Source organism: Salmo salar, chromosome 22, assembly GCF_965601325.2.
Source record: "Salmo salar chromosome 22, fSalSal1, whole genome shotgun sequence".
In the NCBI taxonomy this organism is placed as follows: domain Eukaryota; kingdom Metazoa; phylum Chordata; class Actinopteri; order Salmoniformes; family Salmonidae; genus Salmo; species Salmo salar.
The window spans coordinates 53,763,767-53,789,507 of NC_138312.1; the positions used below are offsets into that span (position 1 = coordinate 53,763,767).

Sequence of the window (25,741 nt, forward strand, 5' to 3'; positions counted from 1 at the left end):
TTCCCCAGGTGAGGAAGACCAGTCAGGCAGCCCTGCTGGTGCTGTTAGAGCAGGGCCTCATCTGCAAAGGCGACATGGAGACCAAAGTGTGTCCTGTTCTACTGGACCTCACCGAGTCCAGCAGCGACGATGACTACAAGATAGAGGCCGTCGCGGTAATATGGCTTTGGGTTTATTGATGATTCAAGCTCACATTAAGTTACGTTTCAGCCTTATTCTAAAATGCATTTAAAAAAAAATATTCCTCATCAATCTACACACAATACCCTATAATGACAAAGCGAAAACAGATTTTTATACATTTTTGCAAATGTATTAAAGATAAAAAACTAATTGAGCTCAGGTGCATCCTGTTTCCATTAACCATCCCTGAGGTGTTTCTACAACTTGATTAGAGTCCACCTGTGGTAAATTCAATTGATTGAACATGATTTGGAAAGGCACACACCTGACTATATAAGGTCCCACAGGTGACAGTGCATGTCAGATCAAAAACCAAGCCGTGAGGTCAAAGGAATTGTCCGTAGAGCTCCAAGACAGGATTGTGTCGAGGCACAGATCTGAGGAAGGGTACCAAAAAATACCTGCAGCATTGAAGGTCCCCGAGAACAAAATAGCCTCCATCATTCTTAAATGGAAAAAGTTTGGAACCACCAAGACTCTTCCTAGTGCTGGCCACCCGGCCAAACTGAGCAATTGGGGGAGAAGGGCCTTGGTCAGGGAGGTGACCAAGAACCCGATGGTCACTCTGACAGAGCTCCAGAGTTTCTCTGTGACGATGGGAGAAACTTCCAGAAGCACCACCAATCAGGCCTTTATGGTAGAGTGGCCAGACCGAAGCCACTCCTCAGTAAAAGGCACATGACAGCCCGCTTGGAATTTGCCTAAAGGACCCTCAGACCATGAGAAACAAGATTCTCTGGTCTAATGAAACCAAGATTGAACTCTTTGGCCTGAATTCCAAGCGGCATGTCTGTAGGAAACCTGGCACCATCTCTACGGTGAAGCACTGTGGTGGGAGCATCATGCTGTGGGGATGTTTTTCAGTGGTAGGGACTGGGAGACGAGTCAGGATCGAAGGAAAGATGAACGGAACAAAGTACAGAGATCCTTGATGAAAACCTGCTCCAGAGCACTCAGGACCTCAGACTGGGGTGAAGGTTCACCTTCCAACAGGACAACGACCCTAAGCACACAGCCAAGACAATGCAGGAGTGGCTTTGGGACAAGTCTCTGAATGTCCTTGAGTGGCCCAGCCAGATCTCTGATTTGAACCCGATCGAACATCTCTGGAGAGACCTGAAAATAGTTGTGCAGCGACGCTCCCCATCCAACCTGACAGCTTGAGAGGATCTGCAGAGAAGAATGGGAGAAACTCACATACAGGTATGCCAAGCTTGTAGCGTCATACCCCAGAAGACTCGAGGCTGAAATCACTCCGAAAGGTGCTTCAACAAAGTACTGAGTAAATGATCTGAATACTTATGTAAATGTGATATTTATGGGTTTTATTTTGAATAAATATGCAAAAAAACTGGAAAAAATGCTTTGTCATCATGGTCTATTGCGTGTTCATTTATAAAGGGGGAAAACATTTTTTTTGAATAAGGCTGTAACGTAACAATATGTGGGAAAAAAGTCAGGGGGTCTGAATACTTTCCAAAAGCACTGTATAGGACATAAAGACATACAGGACATAAATGCAAGAGTAGTGGTTCTGAGGCATTATACCAAAAACACGTATCGGCTCAGACTGATCCCTGGATGGGAATAATGAGGATATCGGCTCAGACTGATCCCTGGATGGGAATAATGAGGATATCGGCTCAGACTGATCCCTGGATGGGAATAATGAGGATAGTTGCTAGTGGACCCTAGCCACAATATTGAAGTCAATATGAGATGCAGCTTCAGAGGAATTTGCAAGTCAGCATAAATCCATGGTCACTACCAGTACTGTGTTTATAAAGGGGGTTTATTTTTGTAACCTTGACGATGCTTTCTCTAATACGGTTAGCTGTGGAATGGTAAGGCTGTGTGGAATGCCCAGCTGAATCCTCCACCAAGTCCAATAGTGCTGTTTGAGAATCAAGCACTGTGCTTCCTTTGTGCTCAGATCCACATGGAGGTGTAAGGGTGCCCCTAGACGCAGATCCTGGGTCAGTTTAGCATTTTCCCCCGCAAACATTTTTTAAGATTGGGGGAGGGGAAGCTGATCCCATATCTGTACTCTGGAGCCCCTGTGGATTCCATTACAATTACATTGATTGTGATCCTCTCTCCCTGCTCCGTAGATCATGTGTAAGCTGGTAACCATGCTGAGCAAAGAGACAGTGGAGCAGCTGTTGCAGCGTTTCTGTGAGCTGTGCAGCGACGCCAGGCTCTTCCAAGTCCGCAAGGTAAACTCAAACACACAGTTCTCCGGATCCAGCTGGAGCACAGTTTTGACAATAAACATTACACACTGTTTATGGTAGTCGCTCAAGGATTGTGTTTCCCATCTTGAATCTTCCGAAATGTTCACAAACTGAATGAATGCAGTTGCTGAAGGAGTGTGTTTTGTGATTCAGTATGAAGGCCTAAACTATCTGTTTGGAATTGTAATGACCTTGGGAACTTAGTGCCAGTTGGGGAAGGGGTATTTATTTTGGAGATTTTCCTGAGCTTGTAATGACTGTAATGTGCCTCGGTGTATCCCAATGTTGCCCTTTATTATTCAGCACCAACAGTATTAAGTCTATAAGGCCGACATGGGTAAATACTTTTTAGAATATTTTTTTATTTTTTCTCCAGTCATACTAGTGAGCAAAAGCTGCTTGAACAAACCATTTTTAACAGGTTTTTGACAATCTTTTCCTTCAGGTGTGTGCAGCCAATTTCGGAGAGTTCTGTTCCATTGTGGGCCGGGATGCCACAGAGAAACTACTGGTGAGTCACCAGGATGTTGCTTTATTTCGTCCTCACACTCAAAGATACGGTGGTATACAGTATCAATCAAATGTATTTATAAAACCCTTCTCACATCAGCTGATGTCACAAAGTGCTGTACAGAAACCCAGCTTAAAACCCCAAACAGCAAGCAATGCAGGTGTAGAAGCACAGTACCAGTCAAAAGTTTGGACACACCTACTCATTCAAGGGTTTTTCTTAATTTTTACTATTTTCTACATTGTAGAATAATAGTGAAGACATCAAAACTATGAAATAACACACATGGAATCATGTAGTAACCAAAAAAGTGTTAAACAAATCAAAATATATTTGAGATTCTTCTAAGTAACCACCCTTTGCCTTGACACCTTTGCGCACTCTGTCACAAGTTTCCAATATCCTCGCCCACGTGGGCATTATGTAAGAGTAATGTATATGGCAATTATTTTATGGTCCTACTGCATTCTGTCCCCTATCAACACTTTTCAAACTTTTGGTGCCAGCGAGAATGACATAAGAAAGTAGTCAAGGTAACTAGCCTAATAGAGCCTCCACCATGTATATCTCACTAGGTCAGGATATTTAAGCCTCCATATATCCATGATATTTGTGATTTCCTTAAGCGCAACCAACCTTTGTCTGATAAGAAATTCTCGTTTTTCATTGGAAAATGTTTTGCTACAGTTTGCAACGATCTCCACTAATGAATACATCCCTTGTAATGATTGTTTTCTGTCACTGCCCAGATGTCCAAGTTCTTTGACCTGTGCTCTGATAGCCTGTGGGGCATCCGGAAGGCGTGCGCCGACTGCTTCATGATCGTCTCCAACTCCACCTCCCCCGAGGTGCGACGCACTAAACTGTCCCCCCTTTTCAGTAGCCTCATCAGTGACCAGTCTCGCTGGGTAAGAGACTGCGCCAGATGCGCGTGTGCACACACACACACACACACACACACACACAGTATAAACACCATTCTATTCTGGTGGTGTTTGTATGAGATGTTTTTCGCATGAATGACCACGATTTACAATACTAACAGTGATGATAGATTTGGAACATCATAGAGATACATACAGTGAGGGGAAATAAGTATTTGATCCCCTGCTGATTTTGTACGTTTGCCCACTGACAAAGAAATGATCAGTCTATAATTTTAATGGTAGGTTCATTTGAACAGTGAGAGACAGAATAACAACAAAGGAATCCAGAAAAACACATGTCAAAAATGTTATGAAATTATTTGCATTTTAATGAGGGAAATAAGTATTTGACCCCTTCTCAATCAGAAAGATTTCTAGCTCCCAGGTGTCTTTTTATACAGGTAACAAACTGAGATTAGGAGCACACTCTTAAAGGGAGAGCTCCTAATCTCAGCTTGTTACCTTTATAAAAGACACCTGTCCACAGAAGCAATCAATCAATCAGATTCCAAACTCTCCACCATGGCCAAGACCAAAGAGCTCTCCAAGGATGTCAGGGACAAGATTGTAGACCTACACAAGGCTGGAATGGGCTCCAAGACCATCGCCAAGCAGCTTGGTGAGAAGGTGACAACAGTTGGTGCGATTATTCGCAAATGGAAGAAACACAAAGAACTGTCAATCTCCCTTGGCCTGGGGCTCCATGCAAGATCTCACCTCGTGGAGTTGCAATGATCATGAGAACGGTGAGGAATAAGCCCAGAACTACATGAGAGGATCTTGTCAATGATCTCAAGGCAGCTGGGACCATAGTCACCAAGAAATCAATTGGTAACACACTACGCCCTGAAGGACTGAAATCCTGCAGCGCCCGCAAGGTCCCCCTGCTCAAGAAAGCACATATACATGCCCGTCTGAAGTTTGCCAATGAACATCTTATTCAGAGGACAACTGGGTGAAAGTGTTGTGGTCAGATGAGACCAAAATGGAGCTCTTTGGCATCAACTCAACTCGCCGTGTTTGGAGGAGGAGGAATGCCGCCTATGACCCCAAGAATACCATCCCCACCGTCAAACATGGAGGTGGAAACATTATGCTTTGGGGGTGTTTTTCTGCTAAGGGGATAGGACAACTTCATCGCATCAAAGGGACGATGGACGGTGCCATGTACCGTCAAATCTTGGGTGAGGACCTCCTTCCCTCAGCCAGGGCATTGAAAATGGGTCGTGGATGGGTATTCCAGCATGACAATGACCCAAAACACACGGCCAAGGCAACAAAGGAGTGGCTCAAGAAGAAGCACATTAAGGTCCTGGAGTGGCCTAGCCAGTCTCCAGACCTTGATCTCATAGAAAATCTGTGGAGGGAGCTGAAGGTTCGAGTTGCCAAACGTCAGCCTCGAAACCTTGATGACTTGGAGAAGATCTGCAAAGAGGAGTGGGACAAAATCCCTCCTGAGATGTGTGCAAACCTGGTGGCCAACTACAAGAAACGTCTGACCTCTGTGATTGCCAACAAGGGTTTTGCCACCAAGTACTTGGTCATGTTCTGCAGAGGGGTCAAATACTTATTTCCCTCATTAAAATGCAAATCATTTTATAACATTTTTGACATGTGCTTTTCTGGATTCTTTTGTTGTTATTCTGTCTCTCACTGTTCAAATAAACCTACCATTAAAATTATAGATTGATAATTCATTTGTCAGTGGGCAAACGTACAAAATCAGCAGGGGATCAAATACTTTTTTCCCTCACTGTATATTATTATGTGTTTTACTACGTTGTTGTATTTAATGATGTGGTCGACATGCTCTCTTCACCCTCCAGGTGCGCCAGGCTGCCTTCCAGTCTTTGGGACGCTTCATCTCCACCTTTGCCAACCCCTCCACCACGGGCCTCTACTTCAAAGAGGACGGCACACTACTAGAGGTCCCCAGGTGTCCCTTTGACAGGTTAGGACACAAACCAACAGCAAAACACACACACACGTTCTCACCGCACCACTCTGGGTCCAAATACACTATTTGAAATGTACCATACTAGTAAAATTAACCAATAGTCTTTTCTTGTTTTCACCTTTGAATTTAGAGTTTTGTGTGTTGTGATTTTTGTTCATTATAATGAATGTAAGTGTCGATTTGACATCAGTTAATTAATATCATCTTGTGTGCATCTTCAAGCGATGGCATCAGTTGGATTTAATTTAGCTGTTATTCCTGGTCCTAACAGTTGACACACTTTGGCACACCTTTGTTTGGTTGTAGTGTGTAATAGTCTACGGTTCTGTTTATGTTCCCATCTTCTTGACATTCTTCAGCACTGTTGTACTCCACCATGGCTGTGTAGGTGCTGCATTATGCGCAGAGGGAGAGAGCTCCTGTTTCACTTTGTTCATGGTGCGGCCAGACTTGTTTTCTTTACAAGCCAACTTATTTGCCAATGACCGTGAAGTGAAGAAATTGTCCATGGTGACATTTGTCCCCTTGCCAGCATGAGGTTCCATAAGCCTCATGACCACATTCTCCCTCACTCTCCCACCTGCTGCCTCATGTGGATGTCTTCCCAGATATTGAAAGCAGTTCAGCATGTACATTTGCGCACGCTCTCGCTGTCTAGTCTATTCCATGTAGGCCAGAGTAGACTGCTAAGACCGCTCATCAACTCACCCATTCTCCACCTTTCTCCCCAACATACTTTACTTCATTTATTTCATCTGTTGATATATTTGTGAAATTAGTTTAGTTTCAGTTTCATTATCGGGGTGATTATCAGCTGGGCACTGCACTTTCAACTGTTGGAAGAAGGAGTGGAGCAGGCCCTACTGTTGGGAGAAGGAGGAAAAGAGCAGGCCCTACTGTTGGGAGAAGGAGGAGTGGAGCAGGCCCTACTGTTGGGAGAAGGAGGAGTGGAGCAGGCCCTACTGTTGGAGAAGGAGGAGTGGAGCAGGCCCTACTGTTGGGAGAAGGAGGAGTGGAGCAGGCCCTACTGTTGGGAGAAGGAGGAGTGGAGCAGGCCCTACTGTTGGGAGAAGGAGGAAAGGAGCAGGCCCTACTGTTGGGAGAAGGAGGAAAAGAGCAGGCCCTACTGTTGGGAGAAGGAGGAAAAGAGCAGGCCCTACTGTTGGGAGAAGGAGGAAAAGAGCAGGCCCTACTGTTGGGAGAAGGAGGAAAAGAGCAGGCCCTACTGTTGGGAGAAGGAGGAAAAGAGCAGGCCCTACTGTTGGGAGAAGCAGGAAAAGAGCAGGCCCTACTGTTGGGAGAAGGAGGAAAAGAGCGGGCCCTACTGTTGGGAGAAGGAGGAAAAGAGCAGGCCCTACTGTTGGGAGAAGGAGGAAAAGAGCAGGCCCTACTGTTGGGAGGAGCGGAGCGGGCCCTACTGTTGGGAGGAGCGGAGCGGGCCCTACTGTTGGGAGAAGGAGGAGCAATGGGGGGGAAACTATTCAATGAATGACATTACCTCATTCAACTGGTTGTAACTCCAGTACCCGATAAGATACTTATCAGAGATACTTAAGATTTTAACAACGACAGTGTGTTATATAGACTTATTTTGGAAAAGTCGAGGACAGAGGACGGCATGAGAGAAAAAAAAATGTAATAATGAATTAATACAATTCATGAGCAGTCAAAATTACTGATTTAGCAGTTCTAGTGTTAAATGGGTTTGAATTAAAGTTGTGATTTTATTATTTTTTTTAATTATTTTTAAATGCGTTTGGAATAAATTATGTTGATATAGTTGGAGGGAGATAAAGGGGCTCTCTGATATTTGTTGGCTCTCTGTTGCAGCAATTCCCCCCTCTGCATAGAGTCCTCCAACGGCCCCACAGTGAGACCCTCACACACACCCATTAACCAAGATGGCCGCTCCACCCCATCCCTAGAATCCATGTCCAGGGGGGACAGCGACTCCAGACACACTCCTCTCCAAAACCAACCAGAAGGCCAGGCGCGCAACAACAACCTTCCTCCCACAAATAATAAAAACAAGGAGACGGAACAAACAGACCAGAATTTTAACTCTTTCCTCTACTGGAGGCCTCCGTTAGCGGATATCAGCCAGGAGCTGGAGATGTTGAAGGGCCAGGGTCCTCGGACTCGGACAGAGGGAGAAAAGAAAGAGGTGGTGGTAGAGGACAGGAAGATGTCCAGTCTGGAGCCAGCCACCTGCTCTCAGATCCAGAAGGTATTGGACTGCCTCCAGCCCCACATGGACGACCCTGATGTACAAGGTGAGGATTGAGGAAAACATGTCTCGTCAAAGGTTGTTAATTAAGTTAAGAAATTGGTTCAATAATTTTGGACAACTTGTGTTTTATGGTGACACAATGCGCTGGATATCATCCAACCTTCACAACATTATTTAACACTCACTGAACTTAATAATCTGGACATTTGGGAGTTTGAGCTTGACCTGTGTATTCTAATCAAACTTTATTTGTCACATGCGCCGTATACAACAAGTGTAGACTTTACCGCGAAAGCCCTTAACCAACAGTGCAGTTCAAGAAGAGTTAAGAAAATATTTACCAAGTGGACTAAAATAAAAAGTAATAATAAAAAGCAACACAATAAGAATAACAACAATGAGGCTATATACAGGGGTCACGGGTACCAATTTAGTGTGCAGTGGTACAGGTTAGTTGAGGTAATTTGTACATGTAGGTGGGGGTGAAGTGACTATGCAGAGATAATAAACAGAGAGTATCAGCAGTGTACAACATTTTTATTAATTGTTCAGCAGTCTTATGGCTTTGGGGTAGAAGCTGTTGAGGAGCCTTTTGGTCCTAGACTTGGAGCTCCGGTACCTTTTTTTTAATGTCACATTCACAACTGTGTGTGTCTTTCCGCATGCGTCTCCCAGCCCAAGTACAGGTGCTCTCGGCCGCCCTAAAGGCTGCCCAGCTGGAGAGCCAGTCTGAGGAGGAGGGCGAGTCAGAGAGCCAGACACCTGAGGATGGAAAACCAGATGACGAGTCCTCCCAGAACAGAGTGATCACAGAGGGGAGACAGACACCTGAGCCACCAACCCAGCAGGCCAGGGACCCAGCACCCACAGAGGAACAGAAAGAGAAAGAGGCAAAAGCTGAGACTGAGAAGGAGCCAGAGCTTCATGAGTCACCCCCCAACTCACCTGTCCTAGTACGGGATGACTCGGACCACAGCAGTGTGGTAAGTCAAAATGACTTTGATGAATTGCTTTTTGACACTGAGACTATATTGAACTTTGACAAGTGAACAAACAGATCATCGACCATCTCGAATCCCACCGTACCTTCTCCGCTATGCAATCCGGTTTCCGAGCTGGTCACGAGTGCACCATAGCCACACTCAAGGTGCTAAACGATATCATAACTACCATCGATTAAAAAAACAGTACTGTGCAGCCGTCTTCATCGACCTGGCCAAGGCTTTTGACTCTGTCAATCACCGTATTCTTATCGGCAGACTCAACAGCCTTGGTTTCTCAAATGACTGCCTCGCCTGGTTCACCAACTACTTCTCAGAGTTCAGTGTGTCAAATCGGAGGGCCTGTTGTCCGGACCTCTGGCAGTCTCTATGGGGGTGCCACAGGGTTCCACTCTCGGGCCGACTCTTTTCTCTGTATATATCAATGATGTCGCTCTTGCTGCGGGTCATTCTCTATACATCTGCCCCTTCTTTGGACACTGTGTTAACAAACCTCCAGACGAGCTTCAATGTCATACAACACTCCTTCCGTGGCCTCCAACTGCTCTTAAATGCTAGTAAAAGTAAATGCATGCTCGTCAACCGATAGCTGCCCGCGCCCGCCGGTCTAGCATCACTACTCTGGACGGTTCTGACTTAGATTATGTGGACAACTATAAATACCTGGGTGTCTGGCTAGACTGTAAACTCTCCTTCTAGACTCACATTAAGCATCTCCAATCCAAAACTAAATCTAGAATCAGCTTCCTATTTCGCAACAAAGCCTTCTTCACTCATGATGACAAACATACCCTCGTAAAACTGACTATCCTGCCGATCCTTGACTTCGGCGATGTCATTTACAAAATAGCCTCCAACACTCTACTTAGACTGCATCCAATTTGCTATCACAGTGCCATCCATTTTGTCACCAAAGCCCCATATACTACCCACCATTGCGACCTGTATGCTCTCGTTAGCTGGTCCTCACTACAAATCCGTTGCCAAACCCACTGGCTCTACGTCATCTATAAGTCTTTGCTAGGTAAAGCTCCGCCTTAACTCAGCTCACTGGTCACCATAGCAACACCCACCTGTAGCACGCGCTCCAGCAGGTATATTTCACTTGTCATCCCCAAAGCCAACACCTACTTTGGCCGCCTTTCCTTCCAGTTCTCTGGAACGAATTGCAAAACTCACTGAAGTTGGAGACTTATCTCCCTCACTAACTTCAAGCATCGGCTGTCAGAGCAGCTTACCGATCACTGCAACTGTAGACAGGCTATCTGTACACAGCCTGTCTATAAATAGCCCATCCAACCAACTACCTACCTCATCCCCATATTTGTTTTTTTCTTCTCTTTTGCACACTAGTATTTCTTCTTGCACATCCTCATCTGCACATGTGTTAATTGCTGAATTGTAATTACTTCTCCACTATTGGCCTATTTATTGCCTTACCTCCTTACTTCATTTGCACACACTGTATACATATTTTTCTATTGTGTTATTGACTGTTTTTACCATGTGTAACTCTGTTGTTTTTGTAGCACTGCTTTGCTTTATCTTGGCCAGGTCGCAGTTGTAAATGAGAACTTGTTCTCAACTGGCCTACCTGGTTAAATAAAGGTGAAATAAATTAAATAGAAAGACTATATGGAACTTTGACACTGGGGCTGCTCTTGATGGATAGAAATACAGTCCAGAAGTTCCCTCATGTGTATCTGTGCTAGCTGACTGGTAAATGTGTCTGTGCTAGCTGACTGGTAAATGTATCTGTGCTAGCTGACTGGTAAATGTGTCTGTGCTAGCTGACTGGTAAATGTGTATCTGTGCTAGCTGACTGGTAAATGTGTCTGTGCTAGCTGACTGGTAAATGTGTCTGTGCTAGCTGACTGGTAAATGTGTCTGTGCTAGCTGACTGGTAAATGTGTCTGTGCTAGCTGACTGGTAAATGTGTCTGTGCTAGCTGACTGGTAAATGTGTCTGTGCTAGCTGACTGGTAAATGTGTCTGTGCTAGCTGACTGGTATGTTTGTCTGTGTATCTACTCCTGTTGTTGGTCAGGAATCGGAGCTGATGGAGAGCGTGGAGGGGAAAGAAGACTCTGCTTTCAACCAGGTGTGTGAGGAGAAGTCCAAGGCCCAGGTCAGTTCTGTCAAACACTGAATTTCTAATAATCCTTGTTACTGTACACATAGAGGGACATTTATGATCCAGTCAAGTCTGGGGTACACCTACCTTTAAGTTGTTTTGTCTGAGAATAGTAAAACGATCCAATGTCCAAGGAATTGCGATTGACAAGATGTAGGGCCAGTGTTCCAGAACCAGATTCAGCCTAGTCCTGGTCTAAAATGCAAATCTTCATTGATGGTGCATTTGAGCCCAGGACGGGGCTTAAGCCTGGTACAGATCCAGCAGCCAACAAAAGGAAAGACGAGACAAAACGAGACACAATAGAATTAGAATTCTATGTTGTAAAACAGCTGACTGGGGTATTGAAATACAAAAGGTTGAGCACAGTGATGAAACTTTGTAACAAAGTTGATAGCTCCTTGTAGCAAGGTATTTAGCAAACAAGTTTCATGAAATACATGCAGTCACTGGCTGGCTCAACAGCTCACATTGTGACTTGACAATGAAATATTATCAAGCCAGGCTAGCTAACTGCAGCTATCCCCACAGAAATGGAAAGCTGGCTGTAAGCTTGGCTGGCGGAATGTCATCTTATTGGCTAAACGGACACATCTTGTCTTTAGCTAAGATTTGACATGTGGAATTTTAGAAACCCCAGCATCCGACATGAGACGTTCTAAAACTACACCATTCAGATCACCAACACTTAAAGCAGTCCGTTCACGTCTCAGCTGTTGAATGTGAATCGGGCTTTCGTCCGTGTCTGGGAACCCAGCCCCTTTTGTCGCTTCTACTGAGGGCTGCTGCCATGGTTATGATAGTAACAAGTTTAAACCACTTTTGCCCCCCACTCCCTCCTCCAGAATGTGATTCCCCAGCAGCTTCTGGACCAGTATCTTTCCATGACGGACCCGGCGCAGGCCCAGACGGTGGACACTGAGATCGCCAAGCATTGTGCGTTCAGCCTACCTGGCGTGGCCCTCACCCTGGGCCGACAGAACTGGCACTGCCTAAAGGACACGTACGAGACCCTCGCCACCGACGTACAGGTGGGTGCTTTTGGATTCAAAAGTTTTCCGTTGCGTGCCCAAGAACACGACAGAGGAAACTCAGGGTCTTCAATGATAAGAGCTTGGTTTGGAACGAAAAGTGAACAACACAATATGTATTGACATGATCTCATCACTGGAGATTGAAACGTCAGAAAACAACCGTTACATTTGTGTTAGAAATCCTATGCACGTTGCTATGCTAATGACCAGTCCAGTGACTGCTTGGTCACAGGTCTCATGACGTAATATTGACCTGTTAGTTTGCAACCAAAAGCAGTACAGCTTGTCATTTTGACTTAAAGGCTGTAAGGAACTTCAGTTACCTCAAATGTTTGCTTATTTCTGGGCAAATTAAATGGGACAGCGGTCGAGAGGAGAGAGTGTGCTGAAATAGCAGTGGCTATACTCCCAATTACCACCTCTGACCTGACAAAGGTAATTTTGGCTATACTCCTCATTCTCCCTAACATGGAAACGTCTTGTTTTGTGACGAGCCATGCTAACCCCCTGGTTGTACTCATTACCCCTACAGTGGAAAGTGCGCCGGACGCTGGCGTTCTCCATCCACGATCTGGCCCTGATCCTGGGGGACCAGCTGACGGCGGCCGACCTGGTGCCCATCTTCAACGGCTTCCTTAAGGACCTGGACGAGGTGCGCATCGGCGTGCTCAAACACCTCTATGATTTCCTCAAGGTGAGACCACCATACGTGTAACGAGCAACTGTGTAGCGATTGTAAATCGGCTATCTACATACGCTACATATTAAAATGAAAACGTTTGGTCCACCTGCTGTGCTGTTTTACTAGCCTGGTCCCAGATGTGTTTGTGCTCTTCTTACCAACTCCATTGCTCATTGTCGAGCCAAACATTGACAAGGGATGAGAGCACAAACAGACTGGAACTCAGGCTACCATATTACGTGTAAATCTAGAGTGGATTTTAAATGTGGATGTCTGCCTGACTTGACCTGTGTACTGGGTTCATATGGTTCTCATAGAAGCAATTTCTCTTTCACAATAACAACATGTTTAGTTTACAGGTAGACTCTTTTACTCTTATTTCATTTGTCTCCAGTTCTTTTGATACTTGTGCCTTGCGTCACTAATAAATGATCATTTGTTGTGCAGGGGTTTTGTAATGATGAATAATGGTAACTTTGGGGAGACATGATAAGGGTGTTTCCACCAGTTCGGTGCCTTTTGAGATTCGTAACTTGATAATAAAAGTTTTGGTTTCACCCAATTTAAGCATTCTGTCATAAACTCATTTTCCCATCTCAAGTGTCAAATAAAGTAACTGGGTTGTACATAACAGGGTTGACGATTTCATCTTAGTAACCTTCACAAATGACTTTGTCAAAGCAACAAAATAACTAGGGCTTTACAATGGTGGTTTAAACTTGGGCTTATGTGGATTCAAATCTTCCTAGAAGTCACAGAGGGTGCACAGAGCGACATGTAAAAATGCATAATTTTAGCACTTTAGCCAGTCTTTATTCATGTAAACATTTTGATTTCTTGAGTTCTCTATTTGGTCTATATTAAGGGGCACTTCATTTAATTGAACAGGCTTTTAAAATTCAATATCGGTGCACAATTTCTACTGAAAATATCAAAGCTATACAAAAGGCACTTGTTTCGTGGAACGGCCCATAACTTGGATCTGTTTCTGTGGTGTTAAAGCTTTCTGTCTTCTGTCTTGTCTTGTGGCAGCTGCTCCATGCGGAGAACAGGAGAGAGTACCTGTACCAGCTTCAGGAGTTCATGGTGACAGACAACAGCCGCAACTGGAGGTTCAGATACCAGCTGGCCGGGTGAGTCTCCCATTCATTTAGATACCAGCTGGCCGGGTGAGTCTCCCATTCATTTAGACCAGGGCCAATATTTCTCATTCATCTATGATCATGGCCTCCAGATTTCTCCCTATAGGTGGCGCACTTGCCACCAGACTGATGTCATGCACAATTTTAGTGTTCCACTTGGATGGGCCTTCCAATGATCAGAGTTTCATCCAGGTCAGCAGGATGGATCAGCCAATGAATTATGCTCCTGAGCAGGACGGCATATGACAGTAAATCACTAACATTGGGCCCGTATCCTCAGTGTCTCGGAGTAGGCGTGCTGATCTAGAATCAGTTTTGCCTTTTAGATCATAATAAGATTATATGGACAGATCCTAGATCAGCACTCCTACTCTGAGACAGTTTGTGGACACAGGTCCTGGCCCCATATCTGTTTGTTCTCTTGTCTACTCCATCAAGCCAAACATGACAATGACTGACAAGGACTTGGCATGATAGCACAAACAGACTGTCACTTAGGTTAACGTGGCGCTCCATGTTGTCACAAAAGCAGTCTTGGTTTTATTTAGTCTGAGCTCCCAATACATATAGAAGTATTGTTGGACTCCTTTATGGAGTGAAGATATCAGAGAAAGAATATATATTTTTTTTAGGATGACCCCCCTAAAGAGCCAGTGTGTGTTGAACAGAACGTCTTCATGTGTGTGTCCACAGGCAGCTGATCTTGATCATGGAGTTGTACAGCCACGATGATGTGTATAACTACCTCAGACAAATAGCACTGACCCTCTGCTCAGACAAAGTGTCAGAGGTCCGGTGGATCTCTTACCAGCTGGTAGGCATGACATTTGGACTTGAATCTTTTGGGGGGTGGAATGATGTAACAACGATTTTTGAAATGATTGTTTAACAGCCTGAAGTACTCATATTGTCCTCAATGATGAGGTGTGCTTGTGTACGCATGTCTGTATTGTGACCAACGTCTGTGGAAGTGGACAGTCATCTCATCTTCATGCAGTGACCTCCCTTTCTTAAGAATGGGAAGCACCCAAACATTGTTTGCATCCCAAATGGCTGAAAATATTCCATTGTCTGTGTCAGGTCCACATTAGGTAGACATCAATAGGAAATGACTGAAATAACAAAATATTTCAGTTGTGTATATTACTTCGTTTTTATTTGATCATCTCATCTCTGCTCAGGCAGTAGCAGCCAGCCAATCATCTAACGGTATTTCTGTGCTTCCCCATACTGTACTGTCTTTTAGTCATCCTATTTAGCTAGGCTAGTGGCTAGCTGGTAGCTGCCTAAGTATGCTGCAGAGCTGTCTGACAAAATCATTTGACTAGTTCTTTAAAGAAGATGTGGCATACTTTCAAGACTGCTTATTACCAGCTCCTACAACTATCAATCGGGTAGAGCTACCTCACGAACTGTCTCTATCCCTCTCGTCGTGTTGTGGACATTCCTATCATGCAGTCTGTTGTGCGGGCTCTGTTCGAGCCAGGAAGAACAGGCGCAATGGATTGTGGTCATTGTATTTAATTACCACGTTTATGCGCTGAACTAGGTTGAATATTTGCTTCATGAAAACTACAACGCCCTTCAGCCCAGCATCCCACATACACTATATATACAAAAGTATGTGGACACCCCTTCAAATGAGTGGATTCGGCTATTTCAGCGACACCTGTTGCTGACAGGTGTAAAATAGAGCACACCGCCATGCAATATCCATAGACAAACACTGGAAGTAGAATGGCCTTACTGAAAGGCTCAGTGACTTTCAATGTGGCATCGTCATAGGATTTCCTACAAGTCAGTTTGTCCCGATCAACTGTAATTGCAACAACTGCTCAGCCACGAAGTGGTAGGCCACACAAGCTCACAGAACGGGACCGCCGAGTGTTGTAGCGTGTAAAAATCTGTCCTCGGTCGCAACATTCACTAATGAGTTCCAAACTGCCTCTGGAAGCAACGTCCTCACAAGAACTGTTCTTCGGGAGCATCGTGAAATGGGTTTCCATGGCCGAGCAGCTGCACACAAGCCTAAGATCACCATGCGTAATGCCAAGCGTTGGATGAAATGGTGTAAAGCTGGCCGCCATTGGACTCTGGAACAGTGTAAACGCGTTCTGTGGAGTGATGAATCACGCTTCACCATCTGGCAGTCTGACGGATGCATCTGGGTTTCACGGATGCCAGGAGAACGCTTCCTGTCCGAATGCATAGTACCAACTGTAAAAAATGGTCTGAGGCTGTTTTTCATTGTTTGGGCTTGGCCCTTTCGTTCCAGTTGAGGGAAATCTTAATGCTACAGCATACAATGAATTTCTAGATTTTGTAACAAAAGTTTGGGTAAGGCCTTCTCCTGTTTCAGCATGACAATGAAGTACCCGCAACAATATTTCAACATCTAGTGGAAAGCCTTCCCAGAAGAGTGGAGGCTGTTATAACAGCAAAGGGGGGACCAACTCCATATTAATGCTGATGATTAAGAAATGAGATGTTCGACAAGGTGTCCACATACTTTTGGTCATATCTTGTATTTACATACACAGCCCTGATAGGATGGTCTACAGCCCACCCCATTACCCAGATGAACAGTCATTGGTTTATTATAATCAGATCACGTCATGATGTGGGCCAAAAGATCCATCCTTCCTGAACAGGCTGAAATTCCAGGCATTTTCTTCAAATGGTTCATACACAATTTCATACTGTTATTTTGACCTCCTATTGTGGAAATGTCATCAAATATCATCTTGTCTGTCCCAGGTGGTGGAGATCTTACAGAAGATGTATGCGTGTGGAGCCCGCGAGCTTGGCCTGAACTTCATCAACGAGCTCATCGTCCGCTTCTGCCACTGTCCAAAATGGGTGGGCCGCCAGGCCTTTGCCTTCATTTGCCAGGTCAGGACACACATAGTATTTATGAAAATAAATCCATACAAACACTAATCCCAATAGCTGCTGCCTTCAAAAAATGTTTTAGTGTGAAATTGCATCAGCCATGCTTGCCATAGCACTATTCTGAAAGAAGGTGGATGTGAGAATTGTATGCCTGACTGCTTGGTCATGTTCATTAGGCACCAAACAGAAGGCACCAAACTGATTTTTAAAACATTTTCTGTTGCATTCCCTAATGAACACAACCCTGCTGTTTTTCTATTAACTCACTCTCCGCTGTGTTCCCCAGGCCATCGTGGAGGAGGACTGTATGCCAATGGACCAGTTTGCCCAGCACCTCCTCCCCAGTCTCCTCAGCCTGTCGTTGGACCCCGTGGCCAACGTCCGCGTGCTGGTGGCTAAAGCAATGCGGCAGAGTGTCATGGAGAAAGGTAAAGACTGGGCCCTCTTATCTACCCAATAATATGTTTCATGCATGTAGATGCTTTATGCTATTGAGAAAGTCAAGAATGAAATAGAACATAATTTGTCTTTGAGAGGGAATATGTCTCTCACATTTTAAAAGCTCACACCAGAAAATCCACTTTTTTGAGTTGAAAGATGATGGCCAGCCAGAGCTTACCCATGATGTTATAAATGATTTACTTCAGTAGGTCATCATTTTAGTGAAAGTGTGATATATTTGGACTTGAAGTGGGAAATCCAAGGTGGGACATTTGTGAAATCTGTGTCAATGCCATGTCTTTTCCTATGAGAGAACGTGCAAATTCTTTTCACACTACATTTCTTTTCAGGGCTGGGTTTAATTTAAATGTTACCACCCACCAGCATGGCATTGATTATTAATCAGAAACAGCTGCAAAGTTCTTCCTCTTAGCAAATGAGCTGAGCCAAAACAGCCTTTCGTCCTGAGCCATGGAGCATGTTAACATTTTTATTTTATTTCACCTTTATTTAACCAGGTAGGCAAGTTGAGAACAAGTTCTCATTTACAACTGCGACCTGGCCAAGATGAAGCAAAGCAGTTCGACACATATAACAACACAGAGTTACACATGGAGTAAAACAAACATACAGTCAATAATACAGTAGAAAAATAAGTGTATATACAACGTGAGCAAATGAGGTGAGATAAGGGAGGTAAAGGCAATAAATAGGCCATGGTGGCGAAGTAAATACAATATAGCAATTAAATCACTGGAATGATAGATTTGACAGTAGATGAGTGTGCAAAGTAGAAATACTGGGGTGCAAAGGAGCTAAATAAATACAGTAGGGGAAGAGGTAGTTGTTTGGGCTATTTATAGATGGGCTATGTACAGGTGCAGTGATCTGTGAGCTGCTCTGACAGCTGGTGCTTAAAGCTAGTGAGGGAGATAAGTGTTTCCAGTTTCAGAGATTTTTGTAGTTCGTTCCAGTCATTGGCAGCAGAGAACTGGAAGGAGAGGCGGCCAAAGGAGGAATTGGCTTTGGGGGTGACAAGTGAGATAGCTCACACCAGATAGATAGATAGATAGATAGATAGATAGATATCTCTCCTTTTAGTGATGCAAGGCAACCTCCAGTGTTTCAAACAGAGGACTTGATTGACATAATGTGTATGGGAATATTCTTAAACAGATTCTAACCTGGATGGTTCGAGCCCTGAATACTGATTGGCTGACAGCCGTGGTACTGTAATCAGACCATATACCACAGGTATGACAAAACATGTATTTTTACTGCTCTTATTACAATGGTAACCAGTTTATAATAGCAATAAGGCACCTCTGGGGTTTGTGGGTTATGGCCAATATACCACGGCTAAGGGCTATATCCAGTCACTCCGTGTTGCGTCATGCTTAAGAACAGTCCTTAGCCGTGGTATATTGGCCATATACCAAATCAAATCTATTTATATAGCCCTTCGTACATCAGCTGATATCTCAAAGTGCTGTACAGAAACCCAGCCTAAAACCCCAAACAGCAAGCAATGCATGTGAAAGAAGCACGTTGGCTAGGAAAAACTCCCTAGGAAAAACTCCCTAGAAAGGCCAAAAACCTAGGAAGAAACCTAGAGAGGAACCAGGCTATGAGGGGTGGCCTGTCCTCTTCTGGCTGTGCAGGGTGGATATTATAACAGAACATGGTCAAGATGTTAAAATGTTCATAAATGACCAGAATGGTCAAATAATAATAATCATAGTAGTTGTCGAGGGTGCAACAAGCACGTCCGGTGAACAGGTCAGGGTTCCATAGCCGCAGGCAGAACAGTTGAAACTGGAGCAGCAGCACGGCCAGGTGGACTGGGGACAGCAAGGAGTCATCATGCCAGGTAGTCCTGAGGCATGGTCCTAGGGCTCAGGTCCTCCGAGAGAAAGACAGAAAGAGAGAATTAGAGAGAGCATATTTAAATTCACACAGGACACCGGATAAGACAAGAGAAATACTCCAGATGTAACAGACTGACCCTAGCCCCCCGACACATAAACTACTGCAGCATAAATACTGGAGGCTGAGACAGGAGGGATCAGAAGACACTGTGGCCCCATCCGATGATACCCCCGGACAGGGCCAAACAGGCAGGATATAACCCCACCCACTTTCCAAAGCACAGCCCCCACACCACTAGAGGGATGTCTCCAACCACCAACTTACCGTCCTAAGACAAGGCCGAGTATAGCCCACAACGATCTCCGCCATGGCACAACCCAAGGGGGGGGGCGCCAACCCAGACAGGAAGACCACGTCAGTGACTCAACCCACTCCGCCTTATTGCTTAAATAGAAACAGAAATGCACGTATGATGCAATACACATGAAATTAATAAATAGCAAGAGAAGAGCATAACTACTAAGAGCATAACTACTAATTATATTGAATAGAGCAATACCAATAGGCAAGTCAAGCACACTACATGATAATAAATGGTGACTGGTCTTGCAGGTACATTTACATTTTAGTCATTTATCCAGAGCGACATCCAGTTAGTGAGTCTTTCCCAGTTTCAACAGATTTTCTCTCTCGTTGCGTGTTGTTGTTTTTTTTCTCCTCCCAAAATGTGTTACGCAGTATGTTCCAATATCCAAACGAGCATACCACTTAGAATATTGTTTTCCCTCTCTCTTCTGTGGACTATTTTCTCCCTTCATTTTGTTAAGGTTTTTCCCTCTAGTCCTCATTGTTTCCTATAGTTCTCCATATTTCCCCAGTTTCCTACATTCTTATATTTAATTGTTAAGTACTGCCCACTGGTCCACCCATTAGGGCCTCATTGACTTGAATTGGGACACCCATTCTAGTAATTATATTTCTATAGTTGTGACCCATGTAAAATGCACTTTAAATAAATACTGACTTGACTTTGTACTTGCAGCGTACTTCAAAGAGCCGGGCAGTGCCTACTTAGAAGAGCTGGAGGAGACGGTGATGACCCTGCAGGCGGACAAGGACAGAGACGTACGCTTCTTTGCCAGCCTGGACCCCAACATGATGCTTATGGACACTTCTGCCTTAATCTAGAACCAGCCAGCCTGCTCCGACCCACAGCCAATAACTACCACCAGCATCAGACCTGACCAGACCACTCGCCTGCAAGAAATAAAGGCACTGATACATAAACATACAATCAGTCATGTGCTCTCTCTCTCTCTCAAACACTCATACACACACACACTCTCATACACAGACACTCATACACGCACACTTGATCTGAAAACAGCACCTAGCTAAGCTAAACCAGCCACCGCAAATTGGCGTCCGATCCCAGGTAGAAAACAACGTACCTTGCGGTTCGGCTCGCGTCCCGTCGTCGAGTCACCTCAACCCATCCGTATCCAGCTGGTTCTCTCAGGTCCTCTGGTCTCATCACGGTTTCTCTCTCTCTCTCTCTTTTCATCTTGTCTTCAACGACAACCACTACTGCTTAGGAGAATGAACAACCGCACCACTCGGCACGAAACAAAATATGTTAATGAACTCATGGCTTCTTCCCTCTGTGTGTTTACCATGTCAATAATGTGATCCAAGTCTACCAGAGACCAATGAAATACCTCTGCTTGGACATTACTCAGGCCAGTTTTGCCATAGGGGCGTTAAGCTTATAGAATGAGGTGCAGCGCTTAAGAACGTCACTGATAGAAATGTAATGTATAGATAGACACACTAGAATTGTGATTCTTCTATATACAATGCATCTGTACATTCTGTAACGCTGCTCTCCCCTGAATAAACCTTGGGTGTCAGCAGGACCTCTGGTGTCAGTGGGACCTCTGACAGTCAATTTTGCATCCAAATGGCACCCTATTCCCTTTATAGTGCACTACTTTTGACCAGGGCCATAGGGCTTTGGTCAAAAAATTGCACTGTATAGGGAATATGGATGCAGGCCTTCAATTGTGTTTTTGGGTTATTTTGGGTGTTCACGACTCAAGGGCTTATGATAAAGTGACAGTTTGTTGTAAACCTGTAGAAAGAAGAAGCAGAAAAAGAGATTGATAGTGTGGTGAAGCACTCCCCCTTATCCACGGTGTAGTCCGTCATTGTAAATAAGAATTTGTTCTTAACTGACTTGCCTAGTAAAATAAAGGTTAAATTAATAAAAATGTAAATCCACTTCAACATTGTGGATTCCAATCCCATTTTGTCTTTTCGGTCAGTTGTACCACTGCACTGACCACAATCAATTGTACAATATGGTTGTGTGCCCTGGGTTTATGTTCCAAGATGCACTGACTATTATATCTCATTAGTTGTGAAATGAGTATGTTGGAGAATAAAAAACGTACGAACATTGGCAAGCATTGTATAGCTTAACCTGTATAGTGAGGAGATCCAAGGCCAGTTTTAGGGTTTTCTGTAGAGACATGAGTGTGGATATAATGGGAGCTGTCACCAAGTCACTTTTGTAGTCTTTTTTTAATCTATTTTTTTCTCACCTGTTCACATGGCAACCCATTTTTGACCATAGACACGACTTGAGATCCTAAACTGATTGCGGTGTGGCGTGCATCTCAAGTCTGTATACTACCTAACGCATCTCATCTATCAGCAATTTTCCCCATCTTGTTTTTTATGGTTGACTGTTAATATATATGCATTTTATGAAATGTAATTTTCTTTTCAATTATGTACCATTGTTCAAAGATTTTATATCTGAACTTTGCAATTCACAACCATTGAATATTACAATGGTTTCTTTAAAATATGTTTTATGTAATGTTATTTTTAGTATTCTGTAATTAAATTTATAATATAAATCAGAAAAATCAAGACATTTGTAATGTGTAGTCTCCAAACCTGTCACGAGAATCTCAATGCTCTAACTGAACTTTTTATAACTCCATCTGTATCCTAGCGGTTGTAAGGCTCTTGTTTTAAGAAATAGACAGAGTCCCAGCATACAAATGATCAGTTCTTTATTCAGAGAGCGCTCTGCCCTTCTAGTGCAGAGCTAGTCTTTTTATACACACACAAGTTCTTATCATGGGCTACTCCCTAGTTGGACAGGCTGTACTTTTCCACTACCCTGGGTGAGGACAGAATCTTCTGTTATTGGTTTCACAGTTGCACAAGTTATCTGTCAATAGCGCCTCTTATCCTTTGTTGTCGCAACTACACCCTGCTTACATGGCGAGAAAGGAACCCAATGTCTTGGTTCTAATTCTGACTAAACTACACACCATCAGTTTATAGTCTTATGATTCTAGTACATTTCATATGTCATACAGTTTCGGGTTGGAATATCTTAGTCACTACCTTAAACATAAATTCTTCTATCAATCCACCCTTTGACTAAATATTACACACAAGCAGGATAAATGTATTTACAATACTGATTTCTCAATGTCAGGGGTTAGTTCTATCACTACTTCCAGTTATAGCGCTTCATTTTCAAGATTTTCACTATAACCTTCACACGTCAGAACTAAGAACTAAGGGAAGTTTTATCCAATTGCAGATTATCGGTGTCAAAGGGATCATCAGTATCTACCAGGCCTGGAGGCATGTATTCTTCATTCCATTGGTCTGAGTTAGGAATTGGTCCATACCTCACCATCTGCTGGGTCACAGCATTCAACGCCTTACTCACCAGCCCTCGGACACAAGGAATAAGTCAACAACCACATAATAAGAGCATACCCATACAAGCGATAGCAGCCCCCAAGATGGTGGCTACTATGGTTTTCCATTTACCAAACATTTCATCAAACCACCCTGTCACAGATGTATTAACCCCTGAGTTCTCAGTCTTCACTTAGAGCGGTCAACCCTGCCAGAGCTTTAGTAACAGTCCCATCCGGTGCTGTATTATTTGGGATAAAAGTACAGCAATGGCCGCCCACCATTCTACAGACCCCGCCCTTTTCTGCCAATAACATATCGAGCCAACCTATTTTGCCAGGTCATGAGGGAGGTGGCAGATAACTGAGCTGAGATCCCCTTCACCGCATCCCTAGTCTGATTCACAAATCTCTGTTGATTATAATATATATAATTGATGCAATCCACATTTTTTTTATTGTCACCCACCAAAAGAATGTAGTGGTAAAGCCTTCCCCTACTTGATTCATAGCTTTGTATTCATCTGGGACTCCCCTTGGGATGCCAATAGCATCCATCCAGATGGGGCTATTCTCATTCTGGTCAAAACCCCTCCTGTTCTTAATCAGGCCTCCTATAACTGGCCTCTGATGACTAATTCTAACTGGTTTGACCAATAACACCGGGGCGCAAGTACCTACCCCACCCTTTTGGTAGTGTTTGCCGTATGCGCCCTTTACTAGTACACGCACACCACACATCAGTTATAGGAGCTGTAAGGTTGAGAATTTTTTCTTGGGCTTCTGAACCTAAATCAGTCACATTAACTACCGTCTTACAGCCATTAAAATCACCTAAGTTCTTGGTGCCATTCTTGTGTCTAGGTGGATTGGCTGCGTTTTTCAATCTGGCCAACCCTATCCAGGTAACAGTTTTTGATTAGATCCCAAGTCTAACACACAATAGAGCATGGTCTGTGGCATTGGAGCAGTCAACATAGTTTGTCGCCCAGTTGAGCATGCATAACAATTGGTTTGTCCCAATGCCCTGGCTGTGTAATTCATCCATTTCAACCAGAGATTCTCATTAGGGATTCCCTCTACTTCCCCTTGGTTTATTTCTCTAAGGAGGAAGTCCTTCATATCAGGATATGCGGTCGAATTGACTCTTTCTTCCCCTACCTGGTTCCTTTGGGCCAGGGCTATTAATGGGTCAACTGCAGGGCCTGTGGACTTTGTATTATTGATTACCGTGAATTGGAATTGTAGACAGGTATCCCAACCGTAGTTATCGGCGCAAGCCCAATAAGTTTGTTTGATATCCTCTTTAGTTACTGTTTCTACCATTACTACCATGTCTACCTTACAGTTCTGAATATCCTGATTCCGTTTTAATCCCCATCAAGATGATCCCTCCTGCCCGTTCTCATATCCCATCCCCCAAGTATGTTTAACCTCTATGGGCTAGGTGGGACGCAAGCGTAACAGCCACTGGCAGCCTGTGGCGCGATTTTCAAAACCTTAAAAATCCTATTACTTCAATTTCTCAAACATATGACTATTTTACAGCCATTTAAAGACAAGACTCTCGTTAATCTAACCACACTGTCCGATTTCAAAAAGGCTTTACAACGAAAGCAAAACATTAGATTATGTCAGCAGAGTACCAAGCCAGAAATAATCAGACACCCATTTTTCAAGCCAGCATATAATGTCACCAAAACCCAGAAGACAGCTAAATGCAGCACTCACCTTTGATGATCTTCATCAGATGACAACCCTAGGACATTATGTTATACAATACATGCATGTTTTGTTCAATCAAGTTCATATTTATATCAAAAACCAGCTTTTTACATTAGCATGTGACGTTCAGAACTAGCATACCCCCCGCAAACTTCCGGGGAATTCGCTAACATTTTACTAAATTACTCACGATAAACGTTCACAAAAAGCATAACAATTATTTTAAGAATTATAGATACAGACCTCCTCTATGCACTCGATATGTCCGATTTTAAAATAGCTTTTCGGTGAAAGCACATTTTGCAATATTCTAAGTACATAGCCCAGGCATCACGGGCTCGCTATTTAGACACCCGGCAAGTTTAGCACTCACCATAATCATATTTACTATTATAAAAGTTTGATTACCTTTTGTTGTCTTCGTCAGAATGCACACCCAGGACTGCTACTTCAATAACAAATGTTGGTTTGGTCCAAAATAATCCATCGTTATATCCGAATAGCGGCGTTTTGTTCGTGCGTTCCAGACACTATCCGAAATGGTAAAGAAGTGTCGCGCGCATGGCGCAATTCGTGACAATAAAATTCTAAATATTCCATTACCGTACTTCGAAGCATGTCAACCGCTGTTTAAAATCAATTTTTACGACATTTTTCTCGTAGAAAAGCGATAATATTCCGACAGGGAATCTCCTTTTCGGCAAACAGAGGAAAAAATCCCAAAGGCGGGGGCGGTCGGGTCACGCGCCTAAGCCCAGTGTCCCTTGATCGGCCACTTGAGAAAGGCGATAATGTGTTTCAGCCTGGGGCTGGAATGACGACATTCTGTTTTTTCCCGGGCTCTGAGCGCCTATGGACGACGTGGGAAGTGTCACGTTAGAGCAGAGATCCTTAGTAAATGATAGAGATGGAAAAGAAGTTAAAGAAATGGTCAGACAGGCCACTTCCTGTAAAGGAATCTCTCAGGTTTTGACCTGCCATTTGAGTTCTGTTATACTCACAGACACCATTCAAACAGTTTTAGAAAATTGAGGGTGTTTTCTATCCATATGTA

The 25,741-nt window shown here is 43.9% G+C and overlaps 1 protein-coding gene and 1 long non-coding RNA gene across 2 annotated transcripts in view; one reads left to right on the top strand and one right to left on the bottom strand.

The window, feature by feature from the left end:
• Positions 1-22,171, top strand: part of LOC106583689 (serine/threonine-protein phosphatase 4 regulatory subunit 1) — a 32,332-nt gene extending 10,161 nt beyond the window's left edge. The window contains exons 6-20 of the mRNA XM_014168186.3: positions 9-155; positions 2,295-2,399; positions 2,863-2,928; positions 3,678-3,836; positions 5,681-5,805; positions 7,642-8,084; positions 8,717-9,024; positions 11,088-11,168; positions 12,020-12,205; positions 12,741-12,902; positions 13,923-14,023; positions 14,726-14,846; positions 16,790-16,924; positions 17,211-17,352; positions 20,277-22,171. Coding sequence (XP_014023661.3) covers positions 9-155; positions 2,295-2,399; positions 2,863-2,928; positions 3,678-3,836; positions 5,681-5,805; positions 7,642-8,084; positions 8,717-9,024; positions 11,088-11,168; positions 12,020-12,205; positions 12,741-12,902; positions 13,923-14,023; positions 14,726-14,846; positions 16,790-16,924; positions 17,211-17,352; positions 20,277-20,422 — 2,427 coding nt within the window. The 3' untranslated portion in view covers positions 20,423-22,171. The remainder of the gene's footprint in view (positions 1-8; positions 156-2,294; positions 2,400-2,862; positions 2,929-3,677; positions 3,837-5,680; positions 5,806-7,641; positions 8,085-8,716; positions 9,025-11,087; positions 11,169-12,019; positions 12,206-12,740; positions 12,903-13,922; positions 14,024-14,725; positions 14,847-16,789; positions 16,925-17,210; positions 17,353-20,276) is intronic.
• LOC145862646 (uncharacterized) lies at positions 17,842-20,493 on the bottom strand. The gene is made up of 2 exons (XR_014382218.1): positions 20,259-20,493; positions 17,842-19,678 (listed from the first exon to the last, which is right to left on the bottom strand). It is a non-coding gene; the product is annotated as an uncharacterized LOC145862646 (long non-coding RNA).
• Positions 22,172-25,741: the final 3,570 nt, after the last annotated feature.